At 40.7% G+C, this 27,757-nt stretch overlaps 1 protein-coding gene across 5 annotated transcripts in view; it reads right to left on the bottom strand.

The window, feature by feature from the left end:
* cyth1b (cytohesin 1b) overlaps nucleotides 1-27,757 on the bottom strand; it is a 198,910-nt gene that overhangs the window by 50,114 nt on the left and 121,039 nt on the right. For all 5 annotated transcript variants that reach the window (XM_068004021.1, XM_068004018.1, XM_068004020.1 and 2 more), the window contains exon 2: nucleotides 26,081-26,163. In XM_068004021.1, coding sequence (XP_067860122.1) covers nucleotides 26,081-26,163 — 83 coding nt within the window. The remainder of the gene's footprint in view (nucleotides 1-26,080; nucleotides 26,164-27,757) is intronic.

The raw sequence follows: 27,757 nt of genomic DNA on the forward strand, positions 1-27,757 counted from the left end.
TTCTGCACCCTTTCTAAGGCCCTCACATCTTTCCTGAAGTGCGGTGCCCAGAACTGGACACAATAATCCAGTTGTGACATTTACTGATGCTCTTTAGAATCTCCCCTCTTGTAATTTCATTGAATTGCAGACTGTTACAAAACCTTCTTGTATTCAACAAACTGATTGTTCTATGCAATTTCACTTGGACATTACAGTTACTAGCTGCCTTTGATGCCCATTAACTGATGAATAAATCAAAGATCTGTAGAACTTTAATTTCAGCAGAATTCCCCCATAAGTTAAATCCAAGCCATTTTGAAAAATATCCATGTATTATATTTACCACCAAAACAATAATAAAAATCTGAATTTGTTGACAATGTTTTAGTATCCTTTCTATTTATTACTGTCTTTTGTTGTCTCCAAAAAATGCCTGTTGTTTGTAGATTTAAGATTTTATAAATGCCACAGAGGACAGAAACTCCAAATGAGTCTTTGAACTACCTCCCGTTGCATGTTGTCCATACAAATCATTCAAAATGAAAACATACATTTGAAAACACCAGAAAACAAAAATGCAAAAATTTAAACCACCAACAGTGTGAGAACAAAATGTACACATTAAACACAAATCAAAGTACAAGGTAATTCAGACATTGCTGTTTGAATCATAGAATCATAGAAGTTTACAACATGGAAACAGGCCCTTCGGCCCAACATGTCCATGTCGCCCAGTTTATACCACTAAGCTAGTCCCAATTGCCTGCACTTGGCCCATATCCCTCTATACCCATCTTACCCATGTAACTGTCCAAATGCTTTTTAAAAGACAAAATTGTACCCGCCTCTACTACTGCCTCTGGCAGCTCGTTCCAGACACTCACCACCCTTTGAGTGAAAAAATTGCCCCTCTGGACCCTTTTGTATCTCTCCCCTCTCACCTTATCTATGCCCCTCATTATTTTATAGACTTCTATAAGATCACCCCTTAACCTCCTACTCTCCAGGGAAAAAAGTCTCAGTCTATCCAACCTCTCCCTATAAGTCAAACCATCAAGTCCCGGTAGCATCCTAGTAAATCTTTTCTGCACTCTTTCTAGTTTAATAATATCCTTTCTATAATAGGGTGACCAGAACTGTACACAGTATTCCAAGTGTGGCCTTACTAATGTCTTGTACAACTTCAACAAGACATCCCAACTCCTGTATTCAATGTTCTGACCAATGAAACCAAGCATGCTGAATGCCTTCTTCACCACCCTATCCACCTGTGACTCCACTTTCAAGGAGCTATGAACCTGTACTCCTAGATCTCTTTGTTCTATAACTCTCCCCAATGCCCTACCATTAACGGAGTAGGTCCTGGCCCGATTCGATCTACCAAAATGCATCACCTCACATTTATCTAAATTAAACTCCATCTGCCATTCATCGGCCCACTGGCCCAATTTATCAAGATCCCGTTGCAATCCTAGATAACCTTCTTCACTGTCCACAATGCCACCAATCTTGGTGTCATCTGCAAACTTACTCACCATGCCTCTTAAATTCTCATCCAAATCATTAATATAAATAACAAACAACAGCGGACCCAGCACCGATCCATGAGGCACACCGCTGGTCACAGGCCTCCAGTTTGAAAAACAACCCTCTACAACCACCCTCTGTCTTCTGTCGTCAATCCAATTTTGTATCCAATTGGCTACCTCACCTTGGATCCCGTGAGATTTAACCTTATGTAACAACCTGCCATGCGGTACCTTGTCAAAGGCTTTGCTAAAGTCCATGTAGACCACATCTACTGCACAGCCCTCATCTATCTTCTTGGTTACCCCTTCAAAAAACTCAATCAAATTCGTGAGACATGATTTTCCTCTCACAAAACCATGCTGACTGTTCCGAATCAGTCCCTGCCTCTCCAAATGCCTGTAGATCCTGTCTCTCAGAATACCTTCTAACAACTTACCCACTACAGATGTCAGGCTCACCGGTCTGTAGTTCCCAGGCTTTTCCCTGCCGCCCTTCTTAAACAAGGGCAGAACATTTGCTACCCTCCATTAATCCTTGATATTTTAATTAATGGAGATATTTTTAACTGAATAATAAAAGAAATGCAATTCACAATGTTACATAAACAATCGGAAATGACTCATTAACCAGCCTGCATATACAACTTGAAGTATGAGGCGTGTGCATATCATTTTTATTATACTCATAAAGAAATTATACATTCTAAAAATGAACATGCTTAAAATAAGGATTATGGGAAAGAAATTAAAATTTCAAATGCCTTCCTCTGAAGCTGCAAAAGAATTGTGGGTTAAACTGCCTTCCTTTGAGTAGAAACATCCATTTTTGTACCATGGAAAGATGTTTAGTGGTATTTTAATGTTTATTTTTATTTTATATAATTATGCATTTATAATTGTTAACCTGAATTACTGGTTATTGTACTGTATACAATATATTTTTGCAAGAAAAGACTTGCATTTATGTAACGTCTGATTACATCTCAGAAACATTTCACAGAGCTTCACATTTCACGTACTACTTTGAAGTGCAATGAATGTTAAGTAATTACCCTAGAAATGCATTATGGATTATATTTTTTCTATTTCCTAAAGAAAGAATAAACTTGCATTTATTTAGTGCCTTTCAAGACCTCAGGACGTCCTAAAGCGCTTCACAGCCAATTAAATACTTTTAAAGCGTTGTAATGCAGGAAAACGCAGCAGCCAATTTGCGCAGATCAAGATCTCACAGCAGCAATGAGATAATGACCAGATAATCTGTGTGAGTGATATTAGTTGAGGGGTAAATGCCAGCACACTGGCAGAACTCCCTGCTCTTCTGTGAATAGTGCCATGGGATCTTTTGTGTCTATCTGAGAGGGCGGACGTGGCCTCGGTTTAACATCTCATCAGAGAGACGGCACCTCCAACAATGCAGCATTTCCTCAGTACTGCACTGAAGTGTCAGTCTAGATTATTTATTCAAGTACCTGGAGTGGGGCATGAACTCATGACCTTTTAACTCAGAGGCGAGAGTGCTACTACTGAGACAAGGATGAAACCTAATGACACAAAAGATATCAGAGTCAATGGAGTAAGCAATCTAATTTCACAGTCAACACATCCGCTTCCAATTATTGGGTTCAGTGTGTTTAGCCACAGGCTGATCACTAGAGATGCTCTTTTTGCGTATTCATTTGTTCTTATTAGAACTCACTCTCTGCTAGCATAAAAAAAAGCCTTAATGACTGCAATTTGGTATGAAAACGGATTGAAAGCAGAGAGGAAGCTCCAAAGGAATTCCCATTGGCTGATGTGACCAAAGTGTGTTTGCTTCTCTATTTCACTAAGCAAATGTATTATTTACAAAAACAGCATTAGCAAAACTGTTTGCTTAACTGAATGCAGGTGTGGCAAAATGTCACTTTTTACAGGCTCCAACTGAATGTATATTTATCAGCCCTCTATGCTGTTATGGGAAAGGGGTTTTTTTTAGTTAGAAACATGCAACATAATCACATCACCCATGACAATTTGATTTGCACTGGAAAAATGTCATAGCAACACTTGCACATTAAACCATTGTGACAAACCAAAGACAAAAACAAGTGGGAGATCCCATAAAACGATCTTTCCCTTCCCAACATGATTATGATTCTCCTTTACAACCAAATCTTTTTGGGCATTGCAAAAGAGAACACTCTACATTCTGATGAAGGTCAAAAACTGCATTTCACAGTATTCTCCAGGTATCACAGAAAATACCAAATATTTGGAAATATCATTCAAATACCACCACAGCTATAGCAGTCTATTAGCATTCTGACATCATCAGAATTCACATTAAAGAGAGGGGTCTGACATGAAAAATACAAGTTTATGTGTTTCAGCTGGGAAAGTTGAATGTCTATCAAAAATGGATTTTGTAACACGTAAACATGTTGATATGATTTTTAATTACCATATTTCAAGGCTTTAAAAAGGCACTTGGTAATGATATGAAGTCCAGTTCTACTTTTACCCTTTATCTTTCCAGTATTCAGCTCATTCTTTTTCTTGAGTTATAATGCTGGCCTTGCCAGCGACGCCCACATCCCGTGAACGAATGAAAAAAAATACTAATTTATTATGTCCACTCATGTATGCATTTTAAAAAATGATTTAAAAAGTAGGACCTTCAACATTTAATAAAAAATTGACATTGCAACTACTGCAATTTAGTATAATGGTTTATAAAAAGACTATCTGTCATCATATACTGCTTAGTGCCTACATCCAACATTATGATTATATACCTTTTCACCAATATTAATTTAAACTGGTATAAACTTCAAAAAGTGTGGAGTACAACAGAATGTAGTCAACTTAAATAGTATAAATGCATGCTTTATTAAGCAGCTGGCAGTTGCATACTTAACACACAGGACAAAAAGGTCCACGGTTGCCTTAGGGACACAGGGCCAGCTGATGAAAACAACACATGTTTATAGCAGAAATAGTTTAAAAGGAATTTAGTACTACACAAAATAATTGGAGAATTTTCAAGTATCTGTGGACTTCCAGTGACACCATGACCCTGGTCAGCACCCTTAGCAAAGAGCTGTGGACCTTGGCATCAGTTTGCACAAGTCTATTCCCCCATGGTACTGAAGAAATGGCAAAGAGGCAAATCAATGCAAAATAATGCATCATAAAGTAAGCATGTAAACATTCCTTTGAAAAACAAAACTGCAGCCCAGAAGATGCCACTTCTCTCCCCCACATCACTGTCCATGTGACATCCCAAACCTACAGGTTCAGTTGCAAAGTGGAAACCATCCCCTAAGTTAAAAGAACCTGCTCCAGCTTCTCCAAGCAGGACAACAGTGGGGAAAGAAGCTGAGTACTAAACCAGTGCAGCAATCGCACTCAAAGTGTCCTTCAGCAATGCAGCCGGCAAGTCAGTGATCATTAAAACAGCTGACCGGCCAGAGCTAGATTGCCTTGTGCCCACCTGCATCTCCCACCATCCGACTCAGAAGACCCCCAAATACGCCAGTGTGGAGACTGACTGCAGCACAGCTCAAAGCATTGTCGCCAGCACCTGGAAAATAAAACAATTTCCCCATATAGGCCCAACACAATACAAACTAGTAGGCAGGCTAGGGCTGCAATACATTCGTGCATCAATGCATGGCACCAAGAAGTGATGGGCATAGGTTCATAGCGACAGTCCCTCACACTACTGAGTTGCCAATCTCAGCTGTATCCCTGCAAGAACATGCTGAGTGAGGCTCACTTCTTCTCCATAGGGATGGAATAAAAACTGGAAGAAGGAATTCTTCTGACAATTTCTATATTATATTGTACATCAGAAGGGAATGGAGTTACAACTATTTTAAAAAAATTTTTAAAAATTGGGCCATGCTCCACCTCCTACCAATTGAGTCAGAGCAACACTGGTGGAGTTCGAGAAGCAGTTCTCCTTCGACCCACCTCCTCAACTGCAGTTGCTAAGTGGCCTGAGAAAATGAGAGAAAAGGGAAGAAAAGAATTTGAAAAATGATGGGTTTTCACCCTCAATAAAAAAAACCTTTAGTTTTTTGAAAAAGATTCCAAATAAGGAAACAGTAAAGCTAACAATGAAAGTATTTAAAAAGAAGAGTGAGTAAAGTGAGCGTTGGTCCTGTAGAGAGAGAGTCTGGGGAATTAATATTGGAGAACAAGGAAATAGCGGATGAAATGAACAGATATTTTGTATCTGTCTTCAATGTAGAGGATGCAAATAACATGCCAGAAATAATTGTGAATCAAGAGGTGAAAGGGAGGGAGGAACTTAAAACATTTACAATCACCAGGGAAAGGGTTCTGAAAAAATTATTAGAACTAAAAGCTGACAAGTCCCCAGGTCCTGATGGACTTCATCCTAGGATCTTAAAAGAAGTGGCTGCAGAGATAGTAGATGCATTGCTATTAATTTTCCAAAATTCCCTAGATTCTGGAAGGGTCCCATCGGACTGGAAAATAGCAAACATAACTCCTCTATTCAAGAAAGGAGGGAGACAGAAAGCAGGAAACTACAGGCCAGTTAGCTTAACATCTGTCATAGGGAAAATGCTAGAATCTATTATTAAGGAGGTTATTGCAGGGCACTTAGAAAATCTCAATGCGATCAGGAAGAGTCAACACGGCTTTGAGAAAGGGAAATCACGTTTGACAGATTTATTAGAGTTCTTTGAGGAAGGAACAAGCAACGTGGAAAAGGGGGATCCTGTGGATGTGGTGTACTTGGATTTCCTGAAGGCATTTGACAAGGTGCCACATCAAAGGCTACTACACAAAATAAGAGCTCATGGTGTGGTGGGTTAACATATTAGCATGGAAAAAGGATTGGATAGCTAACAGGAAACAGAGAGTAGGCATAAATGGGTCATTTTCAGGTTGGCTAGATGTAACAAGTGGAGTGCCACAGAGATCAGTGCTGGGCCTCAACTATTTACAATCTATATCAATGACTTGGATGAAGGGACCGAATGTATGGTTGCTAAATTTGCTGATGACACAAAAGGAAAGTAAGTTGTGAAGCGGACATAAGGGGCTCTATTTTAGCACCCGCGATCGGGTGCCTTCCTGGTAGGGGGGCTCCGAATCCCAACTCCAACCCGCCCACTTCCGGGTTTCCCACAGACGCGCTGACATGCGCGCGCAGCCCCCACATGTGGGACTCCCGCACTTAAGCTATTTATCTTGGTATTTCAGGTCGTTTACAGACCTGATTAACGAGATATTTTAGGAGGGTTGGGATTTTACAAACAACTGGGACTGTTTCCCGTACTGGGGGAACCACTCCCAGTTCAAATGAATGTGTTGCAGCCATCAGCCTGTGGCAGCTGCAAAGGTCCATTTGACAGGTGGTGGGGGGAGGGGGGGAGACCCTCACTCATTGCAGGAGGCCACTCTGTCACTTTGGGCAAAGTTTGGCCTCCACCACCCTCCTCCTAACAACAAAATTCACCAACTTGCACACTTACCCCGGGGTCCAGACACATGTACCTACCTTGCGGACCCCCTCAGATGTACATCTTCCGGATGGGGGCCGCTGTAGCTGCAGTCATGACCTCCTCGGAGGGCGAACAGCATCACCAGCCGTGGCGGCCACGCCGTCCACCTCTGATACGTGGAGCTCCACAACACAGTGCTGTGACACATCCACCTGCACAGCAGGAGGGAGGGCAACGGCAGAGAGATGCGTCGCAGAGGGCACTACCCTCGCCACAGGATCCACAGACCGAGGCTCAGCTTCCTGGACGTCTCTGAGCAGCAGTGCACACGGAGGCTCAGAGTCACTCGACATGTAGTCATGGACATCTTGCAGCCTCCTTCATGCCGAGCTGCTCCCGGCTGGCCCGAGCACCATCTTCTTACCTGTCGCTGTCAAAGTCACCACTGCCCTCAACAACTTCTCCTCCGCATCCTTCCAGTGTGCCACCGGGGACATTGCCGACGTCGCTCAGTCGTCTGCACAAAAGAGCCCTGCAAATACACCTACACCCACTCTGCAGTGACACAATGGGTGGCATCAGGTGCGGGTCTTCATTGTGATCCTCAGGAAAGGGCATTATTGCACAAACCAGACAAGATTCGCAAAGACGTGGCAGTAGTGGTGCCAATATAATATGTAATGTCAGTTGATCAGAAATTAAATATAAGTAAAAACCATGACAAACCCTTAAACACCCTTGTGCATCCCCTTCATGCTCACGACACGTTTGCCTTACGCTTCCTACTGCACATATGTGATGCATGCCCTGTGGCAGGTTGAGTGAGGCTGAACGTGAAAGAGATGCATGAGAGGATGAGTATGAGATAGAGCCATGAGATTGTATGAGGATTGGGTTGAGTGGTAGTGGCGGGATGAGTACTGGCGAGGTGAGTAAGTGCAGGTAAGATGAGGATGAGGGTTGAGTGGGTGTGAGGGGTGATGTGACAGAGTAGTGTTGGCAGTGCAGAAAGAGATGTGGGGTGGGGGCGGTGATGTGGCAGACGGAATGTAGGGGAATGAGTAAGCGTACTCACTTTGGCTGACCTACTTAGGTCATTGCAGCGCCTCCTGCACTGTATGCAGGTGCGCGATATGTTGTGGTGCAGGTGACCTCCTCTGCCACCTCGAGCCAGGCCTTCTTGGTGTCAGAGGCAGGCCGCTTCCTTCCACCCGCCGGAGGGAAGATCTCTGTCCTCCCCTTCCTCCTCACCCCATCCAATAAGAGCTGGAGTGAGGCATCATTAACCTGGGAGCAGCCTTCCCCCTGGGCAGCTCCATGCTGTAATTTTTCCTATTTCCTGCAGCATCAGTCAGTGGAGGACTGCCCCTTTAAATAGAGCTCCTCCAGCTGACAGACCTTACTGCGCATGCGCAGTCCGCCCGCCGCGCAGCTCAGCAGCGGGGGAACCCGGAACAAGAGGTAAGTGGATCCAATTAGCCTGCGATTGCGCGCGGGGCAGACTGATTTCACCGGGCACGTTACCCACACGCCCAATCGCCCCCGCCGCCCTGGTGATATCGGACCCAAGGAGTCTGCAAAGGGATATAGATAGGTTAAGTGAGTGGGCAAAAATTTGGCAGATGGAGTATAATGTGGGAAAATGTGAACTTGTCCACTTTGACAGGATGAATAGAAAAGCAATATATTATTTAAATAGAGAGATATTGCAAAACTCTGAGGTACAGAGAGATCTGTGTGTGCTAGTACATGAATCACAAAAAGTTAGTATGCAGGTACAGCAAGTGATTAGGAAGGCAAATGGAATGTTGTCATTTATTGCAAGGGGAATGGAATATAAAAGTACAGATGTTTTGCTACAGTTGTACAGGGCATTGGTGAGACCACATCTAAAATACTGTGTGCAGTTTTGGTCTCCTTTTCTGAGAAAGACATAATTGCTTTAGAGGCAGTTCAGAGAAGATTCACTCGACTGATTGCTGGGATGAGAGGGTTACCTTATGAGGAAAGGTTGGACAAGTTGGGCCTGTATACACTGGAGTTTAGAAGAATGAGAGGTGATCTTATTGAAAGATATCAGATCGTGAGGGGACTTGAAGGGGTAGATGCTGAGGGGATGTTTCCCCTTGTGGGAGAGACTAGAACTAGAGGACACAGTTAAAATTAAGGGGTCTCCCATTTAAGACGGAGATGAGGAGAAATTTTTTCTTTCAGAAGGTCGTGAGTCTGTGGAACTCCCTTCCCCAGAGAGCGGTGGAGGCAGGGTCATTGAATATATTTAAGGCTGAGTTAGATATATTCCTGATTAACAAGGGTGTCAAAGGTTATAGTAGGTAAATGGGAAAGTAGGGTTGAGGTTGCAATCAGATCGGTCTTGATCTTATCAAATGGCAGAGCAGGCTCGAGGGGCCGAATGGCCTACTCCTGCTCTTAATTTGTATGTTCGGATGTTAACTGGGGAAAGAGAGTGTTGTTCCGTTGGGACAGGCTACATCTGAACCATGCTGGGACTAGAGTTCTAGCGAATCGAATAACTAGGGAGGTAGATAGGGCTTTAAACTAAATAAGGGGCAGGGGTGGTGGGGGAGGGTCCCAGTGGAGAGAAATCTAGAATGCGAAAGAGAAAAGACAAGGAAGCAGTGCAGGAACGTGATTGGGGTAAGCATAACCAGGTTGTGTCAGGAAGGGACATTGCGTACAATCAAAAGAGTGCACTAACAAATAGGGTCCGGTTAAGAAAAAATGGTAATAAGACAAATAGGTTCATAGTACAAAAAAATGTTTAAGATGTCTAAAAATGTTAAAAAGACAAATCTAAAGGCACTGTTTCTGAATGCACGAAGCATTCGTAATAAGGTAGACGAATTAACAGCGCAAATAGATGTAAACAGATACGATATAATTGCCATTACGGAGATATGGCTGCAGGGTGACAAAGGCTGGGAGCTGAATATCCAAGCGTATTCAATACTTAGGAAGGACAGGCAAAAAGGAAAAGGAGGTGGGGTGGCTTTGTTAGTAAAGGGTGAAATCAGAGCAATAGTGAGAAAGGATATTGGCTCAGAAAATCAGGATGTAGAATCAGTCAAGGTGGACTAAGAAGCACCGTGGGGGAGAAAACACTGTGGGAGTTGCTATAGGTCTCCAAACAGTACTGGTAATGTAGGGGATGGGATCAAACAGGAAATTAGAGATGCATGTAATAAGGGTACTACAGTAATCATGGGTGACTTTAATCTGCATATAGACTGGCCAAACCAAATTAACAATAATACTGTGGAGGATGAATTCCTGCAGTGTGTACGAGATGGTTTTTTAGACCAGTATATTGAGGAGCCAACCAGGGAACAGGCTATCCTAGATTGGGTATTGTGCAATGAGAAGGGGTTAATTAATAATCTTGTTGTGCAGGGTCCTTTAGGGAAGAGCGACCATTAAGATGGAAAGTGAAGTAGTCCAATCCGAAACTAGGGTCCTAAATCTAAACAAATGAAACTACGAAGGTATGAGGAGTGAGTTGGCTATGATAGATTGGGAAACTTCATTAAAAGGCATGACAGTGGATAGGAAATGGCTAACATTTAAGGAACTAATGCATGAATTGCAACAATTATACATTCCTTTCTGGCGCAAAAACACAAAAGGAAATGCGGCCCAACCATGGCTAACAAAAGAAATTAAGGATAGTATTAGATCCAAAGAGGAGTCATATAAGATTGCCAGAAAAAGTAGCAAGCCTGAGGATTGGGAGCAGTTTAGAATTCAGCAAAAAAGGACCAAGAGATTGATTAAGAGGGAAAAAATAGAGTATGAGAGTAAACTTGCAAGGAACATAAAAATGGACTGTAAAAGCTTCTACAAGTATGTAAAAAGAAAAAGATTAGTGAAGAAAAATGTAGGTCCCTTTCAGTCAGAAACAGGAGAATTTATAATGGAGAACAGGGAAATGGCAGAGCAATTAAACAAAAACTTTGGTTCCGTCTTCTAGGAAGAGGACACAAATAACTTCCCAGAAATGCTAGGGAACCAAGGGACTAGTGAGAAGGAGGAATTAAAGGAAATTAGTATTAGTAAAAAAAGTGCTGGAGAAATTAATGGAACTGAAAGCCGATAAATCACCAGGACCTGATAATCTGCATCCCAGAGTACTAAAAGAGTACTCTGGGATGCAGATTAGTGGATGTATTAGATGTATTAGTTGTCATTTTCCAAAATTCTATAGATTATGGAACAGTTCCTGCAGATTGGAGGGTGGCAAATGTAACCCCACTATTTAAAAAAGGGAGAGAGAAAACAGGGAACTACAGACCAGTTAGCCCAGCATCAGTATTAGGGAAAATGCTAGAGTCTATTATAAAGGATGTGATAACAGGACATTTAGAAAATATCAACGGGATTAGACAAAGTCAACATGGATTTATGAAAGGGAAATCATGTTTGACAAACCTACTGGAGTTTTTTGAGGATGTAACTGGTAGAATAGATAAGGGAGAACCAATGGATATGGTTTATTTAGATTTTCAGAAGGCCTTTGATAAAGTCCCACATAAGAGGTTAGTGTGCAAAATTAAAGCATTGGGATTGGGGGTAATATACTGGCGTGGATTGAAAATTGGTCAATAGACAGGAAACAGAGAGTAGGAATAAATGGGTCTTTTTCGGGTGGCAGGCAGTGACTAGTGGGGTACCGCAGGGATCAGTGCTTGGGCCCCAGCTATTCACAATATATATCAATGATTTGGATGAGGGAACCAAATGTAATATTTCCAAGTTTACTGATGACACAAAACTAGGTGAGATCGTGAGTTGTGAGGAGGATGCAAAGATGCTTCAAGGCGATTTAGACAAGTTGAGTGAGTGGGCAAATACATGGGAGATGCAGCATAATGTGGATAAATGTGAAGTTATCCACTTCGGAAGGAAAAACAGAAAGGCAGAGTATTATTTAAATGGAGATAGATTGGGCAATAGTGATGTACAAAGGGACCTGGGTGTCTTTGTACACCAGTCACTGAAAGCAAACATGCAGGTGCAGCAAGCAGTTAGGAAGGCAAATGATATGTTGGCCTTCATTGCAAGAGGATTTGAGTATAGGAGCAAGGATCTCTTACTGCATTTATACAAGGCCTTGGTGAGACCACACCTGGAGTATTGTGTGCAGTTTTGGTCTCCTTACCTAAGAAAGGATATACTTGCCATAGAGGGAGTGCAGCGAAGGTTCACCAGACTGATTCCTGGGATGGCAGGACTGTCGTAAGAGGAGAGATTGGGTCGACTTGGCCTGTATTCACTCGAGTTTAGAAGAATGAGAGGGGATCTCATTGAAACGTATAAAGTTCTGTCAGAGCTAGACAGACTGGATGCAGGGAGAATGTTTCCCCTGGCTGAGGGGTCCAGCTCGAGGGGTCACAGTCTCAGGATACAGGGTAGGACATTTAGGACTGAGATGAGAAGAAATTTCTTCATTCAGAGGGTGGTGAACCAGTGGAATTCTCTACCCCAGAAGGCTGTGGAGGCCAAGTTGCTTAATATATTTAAGAAGGAGCTGGATAGATTTCTAGACACAAATGGCATCAAGGGGTATGGGGAAAGAGCGGGAATATGGTATTGAGATAGAGGATCAGCCATGATCATATTGAATGGCGGAGCAGGCTTGAAGGGCCGAATTGCCTACTCCTGCTCCTATTGTCTATGTTTCTATGTAACTGGGCAACCAATATCTGTACACTGTATATATATTTAAAGATAATTATTACAATCTCCTGATATTTCTATTAAAGAAAGTAAATGATTTAAGTTTAAAAAGAAGTTTCCTTTTGAAGAAAAAAGAAAACAGCAAAACAATAAAAAATGACACAACTCTGTCATTTAACAGGTTTATTATTTCAATCAAAAAGACATGTACACATTTTGATTTTTTTTTACATAAAATTTGAAATCTGATTGCTCTATTGACTCTGTTATCTTCTCTACATATCTCCCTGTGCCCTGCCAAATCTTTTGTTATTTCTCCCTTTTTAAATTTTCAGCACTACATGACATTCCTCAGCAAGAAGGAAAAAAAAGATGGCCACTTTTAACCAACCACAAAGTGATGCACAACATGGTGTTGGTTATTGTTCCTTCGATTTGCCACCAGTTAACATTTTCTCTAGACAAGCCTGCTTCAAAACTCAACATGTCAGGAATAATAGGCAGTAATCCAAATCCTAATCCTACAATTCTTGTGCAATAGTACATTTCTACACTGTTGTGTTGCATCGTAAGGCCCATCTCATTACTCTGGATAAAATAGTACATACCCTAAGTCAACTGCTGCTCCCTTCCGTCTTTTCAACTCTATCTTACTATGATGGAAACAGCACCAGCTGTTTCAGGCTTCTACTCAACAACCCTTCTTGACCTAATTCCGTGTCAGCTTCAATTTTCTGCCCTAGAAACTGCCAACTGCGAGGTCTCAGCAGAGTGGGTCTACACCTCCCTCAGGCTTTTCAAGTCTTGTTAAAAAAAAGCTGCACTAAGTTCAGCTAGAGGCAAGCAAAGGCCTCAGTCAATCTGACTGCCCTAATTGCCCTGATAGTTGTTTTATAGCAAGATGATTCAATTGGATCCAACTGCCACATTTTATACAGCAATCTTACAATCCTGTAAATATCTTAAATCATATGGTGTTGCAATTAAAGTATTATCGTTTTGTCACTTTTGTATTGAAACAAACAGCTAGGTCCAAACCTTCTCCGTTTATTTAAATATACCAAAATGACTATTAAACCATTTTCCACTTGGTTTTGCAAATTAGCTTCCCTGGTTGGCAGAACGCAAGGAGCTCCCAGTATATCTTTGGTCGCGCCCAGCATCACAATTTGCTAAAATGTTTCATATTAAGGATCAAGATTTTGTGAAAATAGAGGGTTAGCTACGTCATGGAATGTGTAGAAAGGAAAAACAGCATTAGGAAGGGGGAGCAAGTCATAAGATCGACTGTGATTAAGCATTTGAGTAGAATTATTGCCATAGTCCAACCTAACTTATCATGTGAATATTAGACATTTAATAATTGTCAGATGTTGTGTGACAGTTTTGTGCCACTGAATTCCAGGAGACTTGGGTTCTTCATACAATTGTACCGGATCATGGATTGCTACCACTGTAATATATGTAATATTTCATTAGAATAACTGAATGAAGCTATTAATAGTACTTTCAATAGCACTATCAATTTCTATAGTCCCATTGTATTGTATATCTGCTATATAGAAATGAAAAATAGGTGATTTGAACACACTAATGATCCATATTAAGTCAAGACCAGTAGTCTCTTTTGGAAATGTTGTTCTTTATATGTTAGAACAAAGAAGTTAGATGAAGTAGAACTTAACCATCAGCTGGCCTGACTTCAAAAGAATGTGGAATTAATGTTGAAACGAAATCTGTTCAAGCTTCATCGTCTCACTTAACTCAGAAACAAGTGATCTAATTTAAAACACTAACAGAAACATCTAAAGTACTATTGTGTCTCTGCACTGTATTACTGAACATTTGTGCAATCTATTCGAAGTTAATTGCCTGTTTGAATTAATAGAAGAGTTTTTTTAAGCCTTCAAGGCATTTTCAACCACTAATTCTCATGTTATTTCACCAAATGCAGCATTCATAGGAACATTCATTACTTTTCCTGATATTGTTGGGGAATAAGGGAAAATTAGGGAAAAGGGCTTAAAAACAATACTGTACCTAAACTCAGAAGAAATTAATGGTCTCTCAGAACCTGAGAATTGACTGGCCATTAAGCCATATGTAACTAATCAGGAATCCAGATGTGGCAAATTGCATTTTTGATTCGTAAATATTAACACTGTCATTGGGCATCTGATTGCAATACTCATATTCCAATGGCGTTTGTATGTTTACTTTAACCTTTTTGTGCATTTGTTGGTAAGATGGAAATATGAAAAGCAAAGTGTGCGAGTGTTTTTTGATTGTTGTGAGTGCTTTACATGTTTGGTTACTGCATAATTTATGTGCTGGATTGGTGTGTAGCATAGGTGAAAACACTGGACTTCAGCACCATTGAAATATCAGCAACACAGTGTGGAGAGGGGAACCATCAGCTCAACCAATCGGAATAACCCCTCCAGGTGAGCAGAAAAAAGCCATCTCAATCAATAGAGCAGCTTCAACAGGGCACGTCATGGCAAAGGCCTTGCAGCATCCAACCACGTTCTGGATGGAGAACAGGGGCGCGTCTGGTGTATGTCTTTGTGCGAGTCAACATTCTCACAAATTACTCTGATGAAGTCATATTGCTCGCAACTGCTGGACAAAAACCTAGACGGTGCACAAGATGTGCTGTGTGTGATACATTCATGCCAGAACTCCAAATTTTGGTAAAAGAAGTGACTGCAATGTTTTGTGCTGAATGGTGGTAGATGTTTGTTAATTGAATATACAAGAAGCATATTTTTACCTGTGTGGTATTTAAGACGTTTTGTCCTAAAATTAGTGCATGTAGCTAAAATGGTGTCACTGTAGCCATACCTGTGGCTAGTCAGTGATTTCTATTGGCCAACACTGATGTATAGTTTCTCCCTCAATAGCCACTTTTAGTGAAGCATTCCATGTTCTAAATCCTCCCTTCAATCTTCTAGTGTTAATACTGAGTCTATTCCCTCTGGCTACCAAATCACCAACCAGTGGAAACAGTCTTTCGCTATTTAACCTCTCAAAAACTTTTATAATTTTGAAAACCTCCATTAGATCTCCGTTAGCCTTACCTTCCTACCTTTTGTGTATCTAAGTGCCATCTGTAAAATATCTCCCTATGTTTAACTCAGTATTATAAGCTATATACTTATACATGAAAATGCTTTTTTCTTCAAATTTTATAAATATTTATAAATATATAAATTAGAAATATTTAACTGGGAACATGACAGAAAACGTATTGCTGAATTAAAAGATGTTACTCTTATTGATTAGAATGCATTTGACCTGCTCCTGTTACTTATAGTACTTCCTCAGTGTATTGATTTTCATGGGATGGACTTGATTAAGTCACTCATCAGTTGCAGTTCACCCAACTCTTTCAATTTGTGTACTTGTTTTGTTATTTGAAATTAAATAAACTCCTGATTATAAACAGCAGTAGCCTAGTAGGATACAGGGATTAAATTAATGCAGTCTCCAGGTACTTAATCCTGTGGTTGGAAGCATCCAAGCAGCTGCTGCTCTTGATGACAAGATTCTCATCTCACCAATGTAAACTAAGTGATAAATTTCAAGCAGCAAAAAAATTAAATGTGCCACCCTTCCCCCATTCCAATATGCATTGAAGACAACTGATTTACATAACGAGGCTCAACTAACTGGTATATAGCAGAATTGCCTCAATAGTTATTTATTAGTGGGGGTATATACTGCATGAAAGACACACAAAAGGCCACTAAATACTTTTGAAAATCACCTGATTGGCACTGTGCATGCATGTGGCCTAAAACTGCGACGTGATTAATGACACCAGTATGTCGGCCAATGATTTAGAGGCAGGGCGGGATTTACGGCCACAAGACTTACAGCCAAACAGTGAATTCTTGAGGGGGAAATTATCCAATCATCTCCATTCTGGTCGGAAATAGTGGTGTCACGATATGCAGCCTTAAAACTGAATGCCAGATCAGAGGATACTTTGACCTGAAGGAACTGTATCTGCTATAAGTTGCCACCAAAACATAACAACCCTCTTGCAGCTTAATGCTTTGCCTTTTGCAGTGTAATGGCAATATGCTCTTAATCACTTAACAGTGTATAACACTGAAAAAAGTGATACACTTTACACAGCCTGAAAAACACAATGCAACCTGATGATGTATTTTTTCCTTTGAGAAAATAACAAGAACTATCTTATTTGCACTATGCCCTGTGTCTGATGGCCAGAAGATCTAAGTTTGTTCCAAAAAAAATGTAGAGAAAAACTAACATCTGCTTGCACGATTGCCACACAAGTCTACTCCCATGCATTTAATATGGGACAATATGTACACTATTTGCTGCAACTTTTTTTTTTTTTTTATTCGTTCACGGGATGTGGGCGTCGCTGGCGAGGCCGGCATTTATTGCCCATCCCTAGTTGCCCTTGAGAAGGTGGTGGTGAGCTGCCTTCTTGAACCGCTGCAGTCCGTGTGGTGACGGTTCTCCCACAGTGCTGTGAGGAAGGGAGTTCCAGGATTTTGACCCAGCGACAATGAAGGAACGGCGATATATTTCCAAGTCGGGATGGTGTGTGACTTGGAGGGGAACGTGCAGGTGGTGTTGTTCCCATGCGCCTGCTGCCCTTGTCCTTCTAGGTGGTAGAGGTCGCGGGTTTGGGAGGTGCTGTCGAAGAAGCCTTGGCGAGTTGCTGCAGTGCATCCTGTGGATGGTACACACTGCAGCCACAGTGCGCCGGTGGTGAAGGGAGTGAATGTTTAGGGTGGTGGATGGGGTGCCAATCAAGCGGGCTGCTTTATCTTGGATGGTGTCGAGCTTCTTGAGTGTTGTTGGAGCTGCACTCATCCAGGCAAGTGGAGAGTATTCCATCACACTCCTGACTTGTGCCTTGTAGATGGTGGAAAGGCTTTGGGGAGTCAGGAGGTGAGTCACTCGCCGCAGAATACCCAGCCTCTGACCTGCTCTCGTAGCCACAGTATTTATATGGCTGGTCCAGTTAAGTTTCTGGTCAATGGTAACCCCAAGGATGTTGATGGTGGGGGATTCGGCGATGGTAATGCCGTTGAATGTCAAGGGGAGGTGGTTAGACTCTCTCTTGTTGGAGATGGTCATTGCCTGGCACTTATCTGGCGCGAATGTTACTTGCCACTTATGAGCCCAAGCCTGGATGTTGTCCAGGTCTTGCTGCATGCAGGCTCGGACTGCTTCATTATCTGAGGGGTTGCGAATGGAACTGAACACTGTGCAGTCATCAGCGAACATCCTCATTTCTGACCTTATGATGGAGGGAAGGTCATTGATGAAGCAGATGAAGATGGTTGGGCCTAGGTCACTGCCCTGAGGAACTCCTGCAACAATGTCCTGGGGCTGAGATGATTGGCCTCCAACAACCACTACCATCTTCCTTTGTGCTAGGTATGACTCCAGCCACTGGAGAGTTTTCCCCCTGATTCCCATTGACTTCAATTTTACTAGGGCTCCTTGGTGCCACACTCGGTCAAATGCTGCCTTGATGTCAAGGGCAGTCACTCTCACCTCACCTCTGGAATTCAGCTCTTTTGTCCATGTTTGGACCAAGGCTGTAATGAGGTCTGGAGCCGAGTGGTCCTGGCGGAACCCAAACTGAGCATCGGTGAGCAGGTTATTGGTGAGTAAGTGCCGCTTGATAGCACTGTCGACGACACCTTCCATCACTTTGCTGATGATTGAGAGTAGACTGATGGGGCGGTAATTGGCCGGATTGGATTTGTCCTGCTTTTTGTGGACAGGACATACCTGGGCAATTTTCCACATTGTCGGGTGGATGCCAGTGTTGTAGCTGTACTGGAACAGCTTGGCTAGAGGCGCAGCTAGTTCTGGAGCACAAGTCTTCAGCACTACAGCTGGGATGTTGTCGGGGCCCATAGCCTTTGCTGTATCCAGTGCACTCAGCCGTTTCTTGATATCACGTGGAGTGAATCGAATTGGCCGAAGACTGGCTTCCGTGATGGTGGGGATATCGGGAGGAGGCTGAGATGGATTATCCACTCGGCACTTCTGGCTGAGCCCACTACCTTTCAAAGTGCAGGTACTTATTGGCACAATTACTGTAGCATATTTACCATTAACATGTAATTCAAGTATCTATTTCATCAATAATGCCAATATAAATTCAAGTTATCTGTAATGGCAACTAGTGGCACAACAGGGTCAGTTCACTGGATCTACGCTCCCAATAGGAAGCTGTGCTCAAAGGGAGCAACGGGTCAAGGACAGGGCTACATTCTCTGACCCATGCCCCCTTAGAGCGTGGCTTCCCGTTGGGAGTACAGAATTGGTGAATTTACCCTACTATCCTTTCAGAATGGCTATTAATACGCTGTATGTAAACAAGTGTATTGAAAATCCAACTGTGTATTCCTATAAATTGTGACATGCTAACAGAGTTCATGAAGCTAAAAAAAACATTCATATGCACTAAAATTAGCTTTGTTTTGGATTGGCAGGCTATTTTATCCCAGAGTTCTGCTAATACCTGACTGCTAGGAAATGTACAAAAGTGACCTGGGGACAGGTGTATCTCTGACTTTCCCTCCCTCACGACGTGTCAATCATTTGGCACTCAGTGACTTCTCCATAGCATAGAGGATAAGGTAAGCAACTTGGCATGTGGCACAAGCCCTGCACAACTCTATGGCACAGCACATTGTTTAATGCACATTAACACAATACAATACTTTATTATAAACTTCTTTTGGAAATATGTGCAGAAAACAAACATGGTCACCCCCACAATAGCAGTTTGTTTAAGCAATTGAACAGAATTGTAATTATAGTCTTTGGAAACTTAGTCATAACTGACTTTGGAGCAGATACTGCAATTTCAGCACGAAAAGCTGGCTAGTAATTTAGTTTATGTGAAACCAGATAAAATGGGGAAGAATGCACAATTAATGTTTCCACAATAATACACGCTAGTATTCACACCTTTCCTTATCTTACTCTCATTTTGATTTACAATGCACCAACAAATCAAAGGTCAAACAATAATTATAGATTTGCTTGCACACTATATCTGTGTAATACAACAGATATAATTCTTTATGGAAAAATTGGTTTTGAACTTGAAATTGACTCTGCAATGTGTACCACAAAATAAGTCATTTTAAAATGTAATTCAGCTTTGAATGGTACAGTTTTTATGGCAATGATAGTTCTGCAAAAATCAAGATTTGTTCAACCAACTGCATTTACATAGTCATTAGTGGTGAACTTAAAATGCTATTTCTTACAAGTAGATTATAATCAAGAGATTTGATTTTCTGTAATAGCCTGCATAATGCATGATAAAAGCTCAAATGGGGTGGGGACATTTCCTCTGTGCGCATGTACAGCAAAATCATAAACTCTTTATAAAGAGTGCATTTACAACTTCATTACACATTGTGCACAAAGGAAATCTTCCCCAATGTTTAACAAACCAAAAGTGGTACTGAGTAAGTTGTGAAAATAACTAAGTCATTCATTAATGACCGTAATGAAGGTAGGATTATAAAATACACTGCCATACAAGATCTCAAACTAATTAAAATACAGCTGCATTGTAAATGTTATTGCATTTCCCTCTCCTATTATACTATAAGTCACACCTGAACGTTCATTATAACCACAAAACCTAGAAATTGTATGCTATATTAGTATATATATGGGTAATTTAAAACTCTGATTTTGGCCTATTAAAATGGGTAATGTAACATCATATGAACATACTAAGTATTCATACACTAATATAGTGCTCAATAATTTCTGGGCAATTAATATATGGTTGAGCAAAATCCAAAATTCTGAATGACTGGATATCAGTCATTATTTCCTGATAGAAATATTTCATTAAAGATTCTTAGAGTTGACATAAAAACAGATCCAAAAAGTACCACAGAGGAATTTCCAAATTCTGTGCAGATAGCAGAAAGAACAAAATTGCTTACCAAAAATACATTCATCTGGAGCCTCATATTTACGTTTGTAGTGAACAATCCTGCTGGTTTTAAGCAGGACCTTGGACTAACTATCACACAATGCTGTATTAACTCTGTTCCCTATGATAACTTAAAACCTGCTATGTTATTCACTGTGCCTTAACAAAAATCCCCACTGCTTGCTTTATTGTGCTTTTCTAAATTCAGTAACGTCGGTTGAAGGCTTTTCTTATGATTATTTTGTTGCTTACTGATTTCCATAAATTTCACAAAAAACCCTCAGATTACACAAAATACTCTATGGGTTTCATTTCCCTGATAAAAAGTTAAACCATGGCATATTGAGCTGAAAGGATTGTTCCTAAAGATTCCCACAGTGGTGAGTACAAACTAGACAAAAGGAGGTGACATGATAAGATCAACACTGTACAACCAACAGAGCATATTCTCACAGTTTTTGCTGAAACAATAGTTTTAGCAGGCACCAGATGAGGTTGAGATGTCCGGTGTTGAAACAACTTCCCTTCTTTATGATTATGTGTCAGTGTAAAACAGTTTGTTCATGTGAAATCCACTATGCTTGAAATTTTTTTTTGGTCATGTGTATCTATTGATTGTAATTAAGAAATTAAATTGGCTTTCTTTAATATCTGTGCGTGAACAGATCTGATATTAATACGTTTTCTGGATTACAGTTCACGTACATCAGTTACCACAGTTCTTATCAATTTATCAACACTAACTTATAAATACCATATGCTATCAAATAAAAAGAGAATTCTAATTACAGTGATAGGTTCCTGTAGCAGGAAATCTGTTATTCTCAATTAATTTATATCAAGATTATACTGAGAAACCTAAAGTATAACAGCCATTTCATGCTTCTCAGAAAAATTAGCTTTTCATATTTCCACATCACATTCCACGCTAAGAAAACTATACATAGGAGAGGCAATACTCTAGGAAATATCAACAAGTTGAACATCTTTTTTCCAAATCTATCTACAAGCATAGGACTTGATTTAAAAGACAGAATTCAAAGTACAATTTGTGGATCCGACTGACTTCTGCACACCAGCAGTAATTATTCCATGTAAATGCATGTGCAACACTGTAAACATATATCATTCCTTTCCACCAGGAAAGCTACCAGAGGGAATAAAGAATTAATTAAGCTTAGTGTATGTGGTAAACTACAAACATCAAAATGAAACAGCTATCTCCTTGATTTTTATATTGAAGAACCATTTCTATTTGAAGCAATTGTACAATATGCTTTTACTTCCTTGCTTTGAATTCAATCAGTTTACACTTGGGGCAAAAATCAGAGTTTCAGCAGCAACTCAGAAAGAACTGCACATATGCGTGATTTGATGAGGAAAGTTCACACAAGTCAACAATGGCCCAGAAATTGCTGGAGTGCCGTGAACTGGATTTTTTACCTCACCCTTCAGATCGTATTATTTTGTGCCGCAAATTGCTGGAAATGCAAGTTGATAACAGCGCAGCGACATGAATAGGCTTTCTGGGACCTCATGAACATCGGGTCCAATGGTCCATCTCCTTAACCAAAGAAATTTAAGGATAGAGAAAGAAATAGAGCGAGCGATGGAGAAGGAAATAAAGTGAATTAGAGTCAAATTAGATACAGAAAGAGGAATAAAGAGGGGAAAGAAATGAGAGTGGATTAAGAAAGAGAGAAAAAAGAGACAAAGGAAAAATAAGAAAAAATAAATAAAGTTTTAAATTTTAGAAATCTCTAAGAAGAATTTACGACCTGTAGGAATGAGACTGCACAGTTTCAACTGTTCCATTTCTGGGACAGAGAAGTTGAGTGGCATTGCAGGAACATAAATCGCATCAATAAAAAGGTACTTACGCTGTTAAGTACCAGCCCTAACTTTCTGCAGCGAGTTTAATTGGCAATTAAAGGACAAATGCAGCAATTTCTTAAAACTCACAGGAAAGTTGAGGGCGAGCTGCCATTTTCATGAGGCTAATGGCGGGGCGGGGCGGGGGGGGGGCACAAATCATCCAGCAACTTGTGGCGATTTGCAATTCACGGTGTACCTCTTCCTCACCACTAACTGCTAAACGATTTACACATCAATAATGGCATGCGCATTAAACTTGCCGTTATTTTGGCAGCAAATTCTGGCCCAATATCTTGTTTATTCTGATAGTGCAAGATAAATAGGAAAAAAAATTAATCATAACACCTCCCGTCTCAAATTACTCACTACTGGATTCATATTAGGCTGTTGAAATTGCTTAATGATTTTCTGCAAAAATAAAGTATAGCTCAATTTAAAACGATTTGAAGTGAAGACTGAATTAGGGTAGAGGTGAATGTGAAAGCATTATTGGACAAACTAATCAGAGTGGAGTGCTGTTGCTTACTGTAAATGCTGTTTTATGCCCTGCTTGCAATTTTCTGGCATTTTTCAGTATTAACAGCAGAAGCGGCCTACTCAAGGGATTCTCTCAGATTTGCAATCATTGGTGATCCAGAGTACCTGGTTCATGCGGACCTGGAATGAAATCAGACCCGTTCTAAATCTACCTGATTGGAAGGCGGCATGGATGTGGCCTAAATCCACCAATGCTTGCCAGCTCCTCAAGATGCTATTAAATTCTCTTTCAAAGTGAATACCACATAGAAACAGTTTCTTTTTTACAAAAATCACTTTAAAAGGGATGGCTTAATTTTCCAAACTCATTACAATAATTATGCATTATTACCCTTAACTATTATGCATGCAGAGATAAAACACACAATTTCTGGCTTCTACTTCTAGAATTCTAACATTTGAAAGAATAATTAAAATAGATGAATTAGATTATATTCAACAGTGGGAAAAAAAAGAGAAAAAAAATTGTCATTTAAGATTTGGTTGTCCTTGGATATGAAATCAAAAAATGGATATGAATATGCTGCAGTCTCTACTGGACATTTTATTTCCCTATAGAAACTAGTGACTGTGTGTGAATAATATTGCTACACATACATCCCCTGACAGGAGCTTAATCATCCTCTAACCTAATTTCAACTTGATTCTTTAAGCCATGAGCAAAGGTTCACCATTATAACTGAATAAATTTGGTCAAACCATGGTCTACCTACCTACTCTACCATAAATGGCATGTGTATATATTTGTTGTAAAACTTAGAATTTACAATAACATATTGTAAGGCTTTACATACAACACACCCGTCCTACACAGATCTGCACTGATTATTGCCCTGTACTTGAAAAAGACAACAAGAAAGGCAAATTGTAATGACAAAAGAATCTCAATAACAGCTGCTATGCTGGAGTACTGGGCTCAGCATTGGTTAACAGTCACAGAGACTTTCCCTCGATGAGTTTTATCCAGTTTGCCCTCTCATCCACGAGAGAGAAAAGAAAAACTTGTGCCTTTCACAACCTTAGGATGTCTCAAGGCAGTTCACAGCCAATGAAGTATTTTTGAATTGTAGTCATTTGTAAGCAAACGTGGCAGCCAATTGCACACAGCAAGATCCCATAAACAGCCATGGGATAAATGACCAGATAACCTGTTTTAGTGTTGTTGATTGAGGGATAAATGTTGGCCAGGACACCGGGAGAACTTCCATGCTCTTCTAGGAATAGTGCCATTGGACCTTTTACATCCATTGGAGAGTGAAGACCAGACCTCCGTTTAACATCTTATCTGACAATGCAGCAATCCCTCAGTACTGCACTGAGGTGTCAGCCTGGATTATGTGCTCAAGTCTCTGGAGTAGGGCTTGAGCCTACTGACTCAAGATGTGAGCAAAGAAGAAACCAGCAGCATCCCAAAAGATGTGAAATGTGGGTAGGGGAATCTGTTTCTAAATATAGTTTTTTTTCCAAGTAACATCTGCCAAAATTATTTTGTGTAGCTATAATACTGAAAATTGGATAGAATTGGAGATATGTACTCATAGAATAGAATCATAGAAGTTACAACATGGAAACAGGCCCTTCGGCCCAACATGTCCATGTCGCCCAGTTTATACCACTAAGCTAGTCCCAATTGCCTGCACTTGGCCCATATCCCTCGATACCCATCTTACCCATGTAACTGTCCAAGTGCTTTTTAAAAGACAAAATTGTACCCGCCTCTACTACTGCCTCTGGCAGCTTGTTCCAGACACTCACCACCCTTTGAGTGAAAAAATTGCCCCTCTGGACCCTTTTGTATCTCTCCCCTCTCACCTTAAATCTATGTCCCCTCGTTATAGACTCCCCACTGTTCACTTGAAAAGGTTTTCAAGAAAACCTTAGAATACTAAAGATTCTTACTTTTAAAAAGTTACAATCAAACCTTAGTAAGTATTTCAGAATACATCATTAATATTTTATGTTTGTTGTAAAACTGGTTAAGTAGCAAAACTTTTTTTAAAGCTGACTAACCAATGGATCCTTCACATCACATCATTGCTACTGGTAGCAGTTCTGATTTTGGTGCCAGAACTATAAGGTAAATTAGTCTATCAGCCAAGACCCACGTAAAGCTTTTTCCTGGTATTTGCTGAGGCAGCAAGTAGCAGTCACCGTTTTTTCCCAGATGTAGGCAAACAGAATGCTCAGTTAGAATAGACCAGTGATGTGGTTTCCCAATTACTGGTCTGTACAGACCTTCCCTGCCTATCAGAAAGGCTCAGTAGTCAGAAATCAAGTCACAATTTGCACTTTTCAAACAACTGCACACATACTGGCCGTGAATAGAGGGTCGTGAATAACTGGAATTCTCTGCCCCAGAGGGCTGTGGATGCTGAGTCGTTGAGTATATTCAAGACCGAGATTGATAGATTTTTGGACTCTAAGGGCATCAAGGAACATGGTGATCGGGCGGGAAAGTGGAATTGAGGTCGGTGATCAGCCTTGATCTTATTGAATGGCGGAGCAGGCTTGGGGCGCCGTGTGGCCTACTCCTGCTCCTATTTCTTATGTAACTTGCAACATTTTAGCGATGAAATTCATAAAATTTTACAATTTCAGGTCAGCGCGGGTATGCGGTATGGACTACAGTTGTGGCGCTGTGACTTAAGTAAAGGGCCACTTATTTACTTTCTAGCCTTACAGTAGAATCTGTTTACGACAAACTTATCTGCTAAGGTACACTAAACTAACAAGAATCGTGTATTTGTTTTTCCTTCAAACATGATTAACAGAAAGTGGCTTACAAAGACTACAGAAACGCTAATATTAATATCAAAGATTCAAACTTTTTAAAATTATGTTTCACAGTAAGTTATATATTTTCCTAAAAAAAAATTATTTGTGCCATCAGGAAATCAATCACATCTGTTTAGCAACTGGATCAAAATTAAAACTGGAAAACAGCAATCAAACTTTGAGACCTTTTGTGTTCGGTATTTTAAATTTATTGCAAACATGCCAATGGTTAGGGTTTAAGACAATCAGATGCTTACCTGAATGTCAGCCAGGAGCTCCTGCTTGCGTTGTCGGATGTTTTCTAGCTCTACCTCCTCTTCTGGAGTCAGGTCTGCGGGCACTGAAAGTAAAGACATGAGCACAGTGAGCTGGCGAGATCAAGGCTGTAAGCACAACTGCTGGCCGGCAAAGCTCAGCTGTTCTGACCTTCACTGTCACCTGACCCATGTTTAAACTAGTCAAGAGCTGGTTCACATGCTTTGTGCCTTTCACTTCTCTTTGCCCTCACTGATTCTTAATTATTCAAAACTGCCTGAAGCAAATGCCAGAACAGAATAAAGCCAGAGATTTCCCCTCAGTTAGATAATGTATACATGTTCATGTATAATTAAACTCTATCCTAATATATAACATGCCCACCTCTAATTTTTATTTAACCATCAACTAAGCAGATACGAAGATTCCACATTTCTAATTCAATCAAATTAACAGTTTTATCAATACATATGATGTACAGGCTTGTCAGAAATTTTAAAATAAGCAGTACAGCATATGGAAACATAACTACATTATATACATCAATTATCTGAGGGATATTACTGCAGCATTGATGTTCAATGATAAACAGAACTGCTAAGTTCACGACCTGGTATTCTATTCTACAACCTATTTATCAGCTCAAGATAAATAATGGCATTGCCAGAAAGAATCTGGCCAGTTGTCATAAAGATAAATATTTAAGATCCTTTGGAGTTTCTTTTTCAGGTATCACATCAAAACAGGATGACAGCATCTTTTAAAATGGATTTGAGTGGAGGAAAACTGCAAAGCATCACATATTTACAATGACATGGTACTGTAGAGTTCAATGAGGAAACACAGCTCACAATAAACTGAACATTTCACTGGTTTCTGCAAGTTCTGGACATTCACTCAGGTAAAGGACCATCACAACTAACCGATGGCATTTAGAGAACCAACTTGCTGGTCCCTGCAGTGTCTGAGTTTTCGTAAGTCTTTTACTTACGCAAAAGATGATGAAAACTCAGCGATATGAGTTGAGGATTCCTCACAGATGTGAAAAAACATTGCTTACATCTGTGACAAATCCACAATGCATTCTGCAGAGAATTCTGTACAAACGAACAGTTGATGATAGCTCGCAAGTACTCCAGGAAATTAGATCTTTTAATGCCAGTGAGTTTTAGTGGTCCTTTACCTGAGCAATCATCAAGTGAGATATTCAGTTTATTAATTCATCAGGGCACCTTCCTCCTCATATTCTGTTTGTGCTGTCACATTCAGCCTTTCCGGACAGTTACCTGGGAGACTACAAACACCATAATCTTCCAATTCCAGAGAAATAACCCATTGCCTGTTGGGCCTATCCACTGGAGAGAGAGCACCACCCCCGACAACATGTAGGCTACCACAGTATCACTACTGCACCCTAACGTTGTGATGGAGGGCAGTGCCCTGCCTCCCTGCCCCTTCGCAAATATGTGCCAAAGCACCAGTGGGGACAGACATATCTCAAGCTGAATGAGTGATTTTCAGTCTCCACCTGCAACTGGAGAAATACCAAGTAGCCTGCTGCCACTTTTGGCGGATCGCTCGGTGCTCTCCACCCCCTCCCCCACACCCCAAAATTCCTCCCAGCGGAGAATGCAAACCAACAACAAAAAAAGTACATGGATTTCTATAGCACCTTTCAC

This window comes from Heptranchias perlo, chromosome 23, assembly GCF_035084215.1.
Source record: "Heptranchias perlo isolate sHepPer1 chromosome 23, sHepPer1.hap1, whole genome shotgun sequence".
NCBI classification, from domain to species: domain Eukaryota; kingdom Metazoa; phylum Chordata; class Chondrichthyes; order Hexanchiformes; family Hexanchidae; genus Heptranchias; species Heptranchias perlo.